We start from the raw sequence: 11,114 nt of genomic DNA on the forward strand, positions 1-11,114 counted from the left end.
TTGCTGCGTTGCCCTCCGTGGCGTGGGATAACTTCACGCGGGTATTCGAATTGAAACGAATTGTCACGAGCTCCCGTGGGAATTGTAATGGCTTAACCGAGATTAACGAGGAATAAATAGATGCCTAAGGAGATGGTATTTGTGAAATTATTATCAGAAGTTTCCTGCTGGTGTAATTTACCTTGCTAATATTTTTTATTTCTCTTACAGAAATGTTCTTCTTCTGTGTATTTTGAGATAGAGCCCCATCAGTTACCTATAATATACCGAAGGGAGTATAATGTTCGGTTTTGTGGTTTGGAGAAACTACATCCATTTGATGCGGCGAAATGGTCCCATATATTTCATGTGGGTGAACGTTTATTAATGATCTCTTAATATTAGGAAGGATTGCGATGCTTAAGGTTTTAATTTGTAATTTTCAGTACCTGAAAGAGGCGATGCTTGTTAATGATCACAGTGTTACTCGGCCTAATGAAGTCCAGAATGAAGATTTGCTAGTGGTGCACACACCGGAGTACTTGAAGAGTTTGAAGGTATATGATAAGTTATTTGACTTTCTTTTTCATGGACTGAAACGGCTTTCACGGCCTGCTGTAACGGCTTTATTCCAATTTTTTCAGTGGAGCTGGAATGTCGCTCGAATTGCAGAAATTCCGCCGCTTTCATTGGTGCCTAACTTCATTGTACAGAAATGTTATTTAAAGCCCATGAGGTGTGTAGGTCTTTTCCTCAGGTAAATTGAGAAAATGTATTTTTATGTGTATGAACTGATGTTTATACTTGATTACAGGTATCAAACTGGTGGAAGCATATTAGCGGGAAAACTAGCTCTTGACAGAGGATGGGCAATAAATATCGGAGGCGGCTTCCATCATTGTAGCAAAGACAGAGGAGGAGGTTTTTGTCCGTATGCTGATATCACTCTTCTATTGAAATTCTTATTTCTACAGGGTGGGAAGGTGAAGAAGGCAATGATAGTGGATTTGGATGCACACCAGGTTGAGTAAAATATAGCTGTTGAATTCTGTGACATCTTAAAAGAAGTAGTTTTACCATACTCTAATGTAATGCACAGATTTATGCTAAGTCAAAGTTACTTATAATTAAAAATCATCCCACTTCCCTTGGCCTCTTTCACAGAATTATAAGATGTAAATGTATTATTTCCATCCACTCCTTGCCATTATGGCTCCTTAGCACTAGCTAGCAATAAGGTCTGTTTGGTCGTAAGGCCTTATAGAAGGCACATATTTTCTCAGGATAAAGCTGCATTAAATTCTCATTATGGCACGAAATTGTGCAAATGCAGAAATATATTTACTCACAAACTCACTAAAAATAAACTCTCATTCATGCATTCTTGCAATTCACCGCTTTACATGATGCAATTTTGACTGCTTTAGTAAATTTGTCAGATTGTGCAATTATATGTCCTTTGTAAAATTCCTTTATAAACTTTGTGTTAACTGGTCTACATAACTATGTAGTACTGCAAACTCCCGATTATCTAGGGTAATGATGAGGAGAGACGGCACGAAGAATCAGAAAACACGAACAGCCCAAACTTTCATTTTAATTTCATCTAATTTTCACAATGGACGTAAACCAAATAATATATTATTATTTATGCACATTGTCTGTTATTTTATATACCTTCCTTTTCCCAACTGCTATCTTATCAGCGGCCACTCCTATTCCTACTGCTCCACGTGATAATTGGTTTTCGAAAACCATGCATCCATGGCTGTGAGATCACGGATTCACCTGAACTTTTTCCCCTTCCCCCTTTTTTGTTCATGCCTACCACCTCCTTTTGATCTCAGTCAAGGCCAAGATTGAGAATTGATGTTATGGTGGCGGGGAAAGGAATTGAAGTGTCATACTGGATATTTTAGAAATTCTCGAAATCACTAAATGCACTCTTGCCCCTAATACCAAAATTTTGAATGACAAGACTGAATTCAAGTGTTCCCATTTCTTATCAACTTTTAAAATCTGACTTCTTCCTTGCCAATTCCCGCTTCCCCCCCATTAACCTCATCACCTCCTGACCTTCCATTCGCCTCTCCCTACCCAGATTTCATCCTTTTATGTTTGGACCCTCCCTCTAACCCGCCTCCTGGTCTCCCTCCCCCCTACTGTTGACGGATATATAAGGCTCGGCATTGTAAGTGCTCATTCTGTTTGTCGTGATTATGATACTGTAGCCGTCAAAACTATTCGACAGCAAATAAAAGTTTGTGGAACAGTACTGGGTTTTTTGCTTCACCATCAATATCTCATCGGTCCACCAAGTCATGCCAAAATCAATCGATTTCAAAGGAATTGAAGGTCAGGAGATCAGGTTCTGTTAGGACAAGGAATTTTTTGTGTAGGAGAGTGGACCAAGCTGGAAGCAAATGTAAGAGGTGAATTATAAAGATAGAGTGATGAAGATAAAATGGATCAGCCGAGTAGGTAATGAGGGAGTGCCAAGAAGAGTGGGAGTACAGAGAAGTCTTCTAAAAGCCCTAAAAAGAAGAACTTTACTGGCCACATCATAAGGCATGAAGGCCGGATGAAAACAAGGAAAAAGGGCTGTTGGCAGGGGTCAGCCTCAAATGAATTACATTGGACAGACTATTAAGGATTTAAAGGAGAAATCTAATATTTTCACTCTGAATTTCTTCTCTTTCACATCCTTTTTACGTGGTACATATATATTTATTTATGTAGGTGATTTGGATATCTCCCTGTTCTGATATTTCCCTGATTAATAAAGTGAACCTAGCCTTCATTTTCTCTTACCTGAGTAATTTTAACCATAGAGTCATAGTTTATTCTAAATCCATCGGCATAAGGATGTTATTTGAATTTACATTTTTTGTTTGTAGCTTGAGTTATGATTTTTATTTTAGGGTAATGGCTATGAAAGAGACTTCTTGGACCAGAATGATGTTTATATCCTTGACGTGTACAACAAAGGAATTTATCCAAAAGATGAGTTAGCCAAAAAGGCAATAAAGAGGCATATTGAGCTGTGGCATTTCACAGAAGACGATGAATATCTCACCAAAGTGGACATGTGAGGATTCAATTATGTTATTTGTTAATTTAAACTTTCTATTTACAAATTTTTTTCAAAGAAAATGCATTTAATTCATGTTTTCCAGCAATTTAGAGAAGGCACTTAGAGAATTTCATCCAGATGTTGTGGTGTACAATGCTGGTACAGATGTTTTAGATGGTGATAGGCTTGGACTTTTAGCCATTTCCCCTCAGGCAAGTGGACTAACATTCTTAGTACAGTAGATTCCGTTTAATTGGGATATATCGGGACTTGTGTACTTTGCCCCAATTAAGCGGCTGCCCCAATTAGGCGAACTCTCTTGTAGGTATATGGACATAAAAAACTTTGAAATGGTAGAAAGAAGACTAAAAAATGTTTATAATGCAACATAAGTTTATTAAAATATTAATTTGATTAATAAATCAGCGAGTTTAGTTAATTTATTACCATTTTTAAGAATTATAACATTTTTGAATGAATGTCTTTTACTAAGTCCTATTAAAGAAAAGTCCTATCCTCTTGCGGATACTATAACAGCAAGAGCCTTCAAAATAGGGCAAGAATAAGAACATTTGTGAAAAATAAGAGTAAATCAAAAGAGGAAAATATAAAAAATTAGTATTCTGAAAACAAAAAATTTTAATTTCGTCGCAAGCATAGAGTCTATGTCGCCGACTCATGGCCCAATAAAGCGGCATGCTGTCCCAATTAAGCGGAGAATACTCTGGGATATTCCTCTATTGGGTTCTGTTCTTCAAGATCTGCCCCAATTAAGCGGCTGCCCCAAGTAACCGGTGGACCCATTAAACGGAATCTACTGTACATAGTTATCAGGGTTCCCACTCAACCGTGAAAACCTTAAAACCGTGAATAAGCCGTGAATTTCGTCTACCGTGAAAAAACCTGGAAATAGCCGTGAATTTCATCATAAACCTTAAAAATCTGTCTAACTTATAGAAAAAGAACTACAATTGACAGATCAAAAGAAAAAAGAAATTTAAATCATGTTTCAAGGCTGAGCCACATTGAGACACATTTATCTCGACACTAGTGCCTTGTGCCATGACGACACATTGATCTTGAGCCTGTGATTGGAAGACCGGCAAGCAAAGTGTTCATTAACCCTGGCAAAAAATCAGACACTTCTTTACTTCCCTACCTCACTGCTCCCTTCATTTTGCCACTCACAACCTTAAGCTTCACCTAAATTTTGATATCGATGGGTGACGTCTTGAGATATTGCACTTTCATAGCTAAGTTTGAATTCACGGCGCCTGTCGCGGTTGATACATTTTTAGTTAACGTGCGGGCGGTGATTGTTACGTCGTCAATATTTCTGGTTAAAATCGCTTATCAACAGACCGTGAATTTGATGATATTTAGACCGTGAAAACCTGGAAGAAACCGTGAATTTTATAATTTAGTTAGAGTGGGAACCCTGTTTATATTAGTTGACAGATTATTCTTGGTCTATGTAACAGTTTTATTCATATCAATTTTTGTGCTGCAGGGAATCATTCGAAGAGATGAACTTGTCTTCCTCAAAGTCAGAAAAAATAAAATACCTATCGTAATGCTCACTAGTGGTGGCTATCAGAAGAAAACTGCCAGAATAATTGCTGATTCAATTTTGAATTTGAATGAAAAAGGTTTGATTCCTGCCCTTGAAATAGCAGTAAATGAGTGAATCCTTGCCATGCTTCGTGAGGGTGAGGATGTGCTTCCATTTTTCCAACTTTTTTTTTCTGTGAATTGGGATGTACAATGTAATTAACTTGAATTTATTTTACTAATGTGATCTCATAGTAAGTTCCATTTTTAAATGGCTGTGCATGGTTTTTGAAATTAGTGTATGCAATGTATTGTTGGATTTTAACGAAAAGTCTATAGGTGCTAGTACCAAATGTCATATTTTGACCTGGTCTTCCGCATGCATGATTTGATAATGGGTTATAAATAATTTTAGAAGAAGGCTTTACATGGTGGTTATAATTTGAATTTAACGGGTGTAATGTACATAATTTTATTCTTAGAAATCAGTGGAGAGGTTAATTATTTAATTTTTCTGCCTCCTGGCTTCATGTTTTCAATCCAAATATCATCAGCAAATTTCAGGCTGGGATAACAGAAACTGCCGAGGCCATTTTCATTTAGGGATCAAAATTATTCAAGTTTTTCGACATGCAGTTATAAGATTTTATCTATTTATTTGTGAGATTGTTATTTCTTTGTTACTTTTGATGATAATTAAGTCAAATGCTTATATTGATTTATTCTGTAAGGGTTAATTTTTCTTTACCTGCATGCATTCCACAATGCATTTTGCATCATTTATATAGTTGTCCTATTCATTGCAAGTAGTATTAAAATCATATTTATATTGAATAAAAAACCTATATGAAGCAATGAGCCTGTTGGCAGTTTTTGCGTATCAAGTGACAATCTATGGAATGATTCTCCTGTTAGCTAGTTATCATCATTAATATGGATCCATGGGAATTGATTGCATGCGATTGGTATGGACATTGTTGATAACTTTACCTTCAACACAGCTGTAAATTAATTTTTGTAAGAATTGGACCAGTTTGAAGCGTATATAATTTGCATTGTATTTTCTCACAGCTACAAAGCGTCAATGAATTAAACACTTCAGAGAGCGAGAATGCACAGTACACCCATGTCACGTATAGCGCAATTTCGATTAGCGCAATTTCGATTAGCGCAATTTTGATATAGCGCAAATTCGTTCCTCGGGGAAACATTGCAACGCAGTGTAGCCTAATCAAAAATTTTAAACGCTCTCGTGATAAAACGTGAACTTGCGCTAAGTACACACTTAATTTCTATCAATTTACGCATATTAATATTATTTCTTGCCTCAAATCTTCTTTTTTGTTTATATATTAATCGAAATTCATTGCTGTGCAATTGCCAAAAGTATTACTCGTCATTGGGTCCAGATAGCCGACCTACCGAAGATTTATCTCGTCTCCTTAACAGAATGATAATAAATAATTTAGATCGTTAATTAAGCGTGGGGCTAGTGGAAATGAGTTTTTTTTCAGCAATATGGTTTGAGACGTATTTTTGCCGTCGTAGGTTACCGGGCGATTGACTTCCAGGTAGAGGGTCTACGCTAAAGCCTTCAAGGTCATCGGTATTCACGGGGGAGAAATGGAGCGGTGACCGAGTTGCGCATGAATAGCGTCAACATATAAGAGGGTCCCCTATAGAGTCTCAAACACAATAGCTTCATTCCCTCCCCGCAGTCGTAGGCCCTCTGCGTCTCGAGAATACAGTTCAGCAGTAGAAGGTGATATCGATAGAGCTATGCAGAGTAAAAACCAAGAGAAAATGGCAAAAAATAGGAATGCGGGTAGAAAAATCAAGAATTTATCAAGAAAAACCATAAACCTAGAAGAGAAATTGATAAAGGTCAATTGCTTTGAAAATGGAGAACGTCAAAGCGATATTGCGCGGAAGTTTAAACGCACGATGCCTTATTCTGAATAAAGACGAAGTTAAAACATCAGTGACCTCAGCCGCACCAACTTCAACCAAGCGGTCTACACATACGGAAAGTTCATAGTGAATCAGTACAAAAAGACGAGAGTGGTAATCGTTCCGAGACATTTAGTGAAAGCGGTTGGTTCCAGAATTTAAACGGCAAGCAGGTATTTTCAGTGCGGCGATATCAGGTGAATCTGCAAGTGTTGATAGCGCAGCCACCACAACATTTTCTGATGAACTCCAAGCTGTTATTGAAAGTGGCTCCTTTCCCCCTCAACTAGATCTAGTGTTGACGAGACGATATTCTTTTGGAAAAGAATGCATTCTCGTTCATTCATTTTCAGGGAAGGAAAACCTGGGTCAGGTTTCAAGGCATTTAAAGACTGTTTCACGTAGCTGCTAATGACTCGGAGGACTTCAAATTAAAATGATTTATCATTCATAAACTCCGCTAGCTATGAAATGGCATTTAAAGTAGCATTTTCCTGTCATTTCGATGAGCTACACAAGGGCCTGGGTGACACAACAGTTGTTTTTAGACTAGTTTTAAAAATCGTCAACTGCCGGCGACGCATTACGATCCCCTGAGATAGCAGATGTTAGCCCACCCGCAGGACAGGAGGGAATTTCAAAACCACGTAAGAATTTTTTTTAACGTGAATAAAAGTCTTTGAATGCGTGAATACTATCTTTAAAGATGTTTTAAACTATAAATATTTACAGAAATAATGTTTTCTAAGGCTTTTTATGGTAATATAGATGTTTTAGAGGAAATTCAATACCAAAGACCTATGCTACCAGGAACGCATCCCTATCTTCCCTATGTTAAAACGCTCTCGTATAACGCAAATTCGTATAGCGCAAAGACCCCAAGGAACGCATCCCTTGCGCTATACGAGACATGGGTGTACGTATTTTTTGATTGAGCAGTTTTATTTTTCTTTACAATGGATGGTGACTCAATGAAATTTAGGAATATTTCTAAAAGAAAAAAGGATATTATGCTGGAGCAAACAATAAATTGTGGATATGTAATGAACTCTTTTGTCAAATTCTCCTCTTAACAAGTTTGCAATGCTGGCACCTATATGTCTTCACAGCTTTGTGTGAAAATAGTGCTAAGAATAAAAAAAATAGCTGAGAAATTAAAATAATATTAGGGATGGTCGAGTAGCACTTTTTGATCTCGAGTTAAGTCGAGCCGAGTATGGTAATTTCTGGACCAGGCTATACAACAATGCATGCTCCAACATATTCTCATTTTTCCAAACCCCTTGTGAATTTTCTATTCCGGATGTAGAAAGACTGTAATAGGGTAGTTTCCTTCATCAAAGAAAACGAAAGGCATTGATTGCAATTCGTTACCCACCATTAGTGTATTCATAATATACAAATTATTTGGTTTCAGAAATCCGAGTTTAGGCAAACATTAATGGTCAACTTTAACGTCATTTGGAAAAGACCAGATTGGCGCCCATGCGACGCCACTCCATGTGACGTCACAGGGACCTAGATTCTGTATGATTAGATAGGAGTTTTACATCATCTGAGATTATCAATGCATGCATGAGGCACAAAGCTCAGGGAAACATCTCTTAATAATCATCTATTAAAACTGGCTAAGATCGAAAAGTTTTCTTCGTTTGATAAAGTATCAATAATCCTTATCCAAGCCAAGAAAGGGTACTCAGTCACCTGCTAGCATCCTGCGTCGTATCAGCGCTCAAGCCTCGCCCCAAGGTCACCTCACAAGGCGGCAGGGGGAACCAGAAATATGTCACACGGTCTTTTTCCCATCATTCCTACTTAGCCGTCACGTTTTTGCATGCTTGAAAATTTTCACTTTTCGTTTAATTGCAAAAATAGATATCGCCATTTAAAAATCGAAAAGTGTGAAATACGTACTCCATGAGTAATAATCTTTTGATTTAGGCAATAAAAAATAATAGGAAACCACCCTATTGTGACAGAATTAGGATATGAATTAAAATTAATGTGTCTTAAACAGGTCCATTGGTCAAACATAGGCTTAATTGGCATGAATTAACCTCTGGTAATATGACATCAATTAAATTTATATATTTATCCAAACCACTAGAAAGATCCCTGTAGACATTTGCTCATTCGTAATAAAGATCATATAAATAAAAGAATCATGTAATATTTGATCCTTTCAAGTCCTCATCCAGGAAAATCAATTGTTCTACATGCTCAGGCATCAGATTTTGACAACTCCATGTGACAGTATTACTGCCTGCTGAAAATTGTCTATTGCTACACATTTTTCTTCTGAACTTACTGTCTTCAACAGCACTATAACCAAAACTACTCGACTCAACTCCACATTCGTGATTCTACTCGAAGAACTTGAGTCTAGTACCAACTACTTGACTCGACTCGAATTTTCGAGTACTCGCACATCCCTAAAAATGTACTTTGAACATCAATTTCATTATATGTAGAGGGTGTTTAAAAAAGATCCAGTGGTCATGGAGCCCAGCTGAGACATGCTAAGGCCCTTATTAGACGAGGTAACCTGGCAACCTTACCAGCGAAAGTAAAGGGTGGGGCAGCATAACTTCCTTTTTGAAAACTTAATAAAACATATTGTATGAATCAGAAAATTTTTATTTGGTTTTTACAGTGTAGGTGCATACCTAAATTTTTGTTTTAAATAGTCTTGAAGATAAAATCATGTAGATGATGTCCTCCATTCTTGATACCTTGAGGTACTAATTTCTGGTGTTTGTTATGACCTTTTCAAGCATAGGAGGCATTATTTTGGCAATATCATCCTGGATGTTGTTCTTAAATCTTGTAGGGTCCTTGGAGGGTTCACATAAACATGGAATTTCAGAAACCCTATAGAAAAAAAATCACAAGGGGACAAATCGGGAGATCAGGCTGGCCACTGGAAATCGCCCCTGATTGAGATAAGGTGTTATGGGAACTGTTCCCTCAAAACAGCCATCGATGCTCTTGCAGTGTCCTTTTTATTTAATTTATGTGTAATGGCCTAATCTAACTCAAATTGAAGGAGAGGATAGCATTTACTGAGATGGGTGCTATGCATGAACAGCTTTCTACAAGGTTTGATAGTAGTGATGGTAATGGCATGCCTGCCAGGAATCATTCAAATTTTCTCATTCCAACTTCTCTCTGTCAAATATTCATAGAACAAGTCAATGCAAATGAACAAAAGAATAAGTGATGAGGTAGTATTTCTCATTCTTTCTCTGTATGTACTCTATCAGTGCGATTGTAAGTTTTTCCCTAGTTATGGCAAAAATAACTGTTCATTTTATCTTATAAAAATATCTTGTCTTATAAAAACTGCTCTTAATGAGTCAGTGCAGTATGCTGCATGGAAATTTGGGTCATGTGTTGTTTTTCCCTGCTTTCTTGCAAACTTAAAATGGGTGGTCAAGGGTGAATATCTACTGCATATTTTATTGAAATCATTTTTGGGTAATTTTCATCTCTTGGATTACTCTTCAGGTTCACTTCACTTGATAATTATACCCTATTTTAACAAAGAAAATTTTATTTTACCACTATCAACCTTCTTTATAACAGCTCTCTCTACAGCAAAACACCTCTGTGCTTAAAAATAATGGCCTTGATTTTTCTCCCATTTTCTGTTAGTATTTTCACTCTTTGTAGAGAAAAACTCTTCACAACGAACATATGTGTATGAAAAAATTTGCCAACCACAATATTTTTTGCTGCTTTATAGCAAAAGAGTTGGATTCAGTAAATGACAATCTCAAAATTGCCATGTGCCTTCACAATTTATGGTGCAAATCACCTATGAGTGGCCTAGGAAATAATACCTGTTTCATTGCTGTTATTTGCAATGTTTTGAAGACCCTATAAAATTTACATTTCCCAGATATCTTGTTTGAATTGGCAGAATTTTTGGAATAATTGTGAAGTAGTATTCACAATTAACTTATTGTTGTTGGTGGTTGTTCAGCCATACCTGGCCAGGACAAATAATCTTATGCTATATCAGCAATACATAACATCATGTCAAGATCTAAGAGGGCTCTACTATTATCAAGTTAAAATTTATTTATTGTTTCATAGTGTAAGATTCCGGGGTCGCTTAAGGTCATTGTTTTGGCAATGGACGGTTCGTCATCGCACGTGGTACCTTTGTGGCATGCAACACCTCTCAGTGATATTGCATCTGAGGTCTAACATGGGTAGACACGTGAATTTTAGAAATTCATCAATTATTTTTCAACATATGTTATTAAATCTGATGAAATAAAAATTTTCATTGAAAAACTGCCATCTAATCAATTTTTCCGCAAATAATGGGGGGGGGGCTCACTATTTCCACACTATCAGAGATTTTTGCTTTATGGATGATTACATACCAAATGTCAATGATAAAATATAATTTTATGTAAACCGAATCCTCGTCAGGTTCTACAGTAAAACTCGGCTGTAATGATCATGCATATAACGAAATTCCGCCTGTAATGACGTCAGTTCCCGGTCCTTTGGACTTGCGGATGATCACCAATGTTAATTTCCCTGCATG

General features: G+C 36.9%; 1 protein-coding gene across 1 annotated transcript; it reads left to right on the forward strand.

The window, feature by feature from the left end:
- Positions 1-37: 37 nt before the first annotated feature.
- Positions 38-5,719, forward strand: LOC124162753 (histone deacetylase 11). Its single transcript, XM_046539390.1, has 8 exons — positions 38-135; positions 211-348; positions 426-536; positions 624-715; positions 794-1,001; positions 2,901-3,067; positions 3,156-3,264; positions 4,563-5,719. The coding sequence occupies exons 1-8, from the start codon at positions 121-123 to the stop codon at positions 4,737-4,739; spliced, it is 1,017 nt and encodes a 338-aa protein (XP_046395346.1). The 5' UTR covers positions 38-120; the 3' UTR covers positions 4,740-5,719.
- The last annotated feature ends 5,395 nt before the right edge of the window (positions 5,720-11,114 follow it).

This window comes from Ischnura elegans, chromosome 7 (assembly GCF_921293095.1).
Source record: "Ischnura elegans chromosome 7, ioIscEleg1.1, whole genome shotgun sequence".
Lineage (NCBI taxonomy): Eukaryota > Metazoa > Arthropoda > Insecta > Odonata > Coenagrionidae > Ischnura > Ischnura elegans.

What these genes read in the sequence shown, in the direction of transcription:
- LOC124162753 (XM_046539390.1), top strand. An exon ending in TGGATTTGGATGCACACCAG is followed by an intron (nt 1,002 to 2,900) that starts GTTGAGTAAAAT and finishes TTTTTATTTTAG; the next exon opens with GGTAATGGCTATGAAAGAGA. An exon ending in TATCTCACCAAAGTGGACAT is followed by an intron (nt 3,068 to 3,155) that starts GTGAGGATTCAA and finishes CATGTTTTCCAG; the next exon opens with CAATTTAGAGAAGGCACTTA.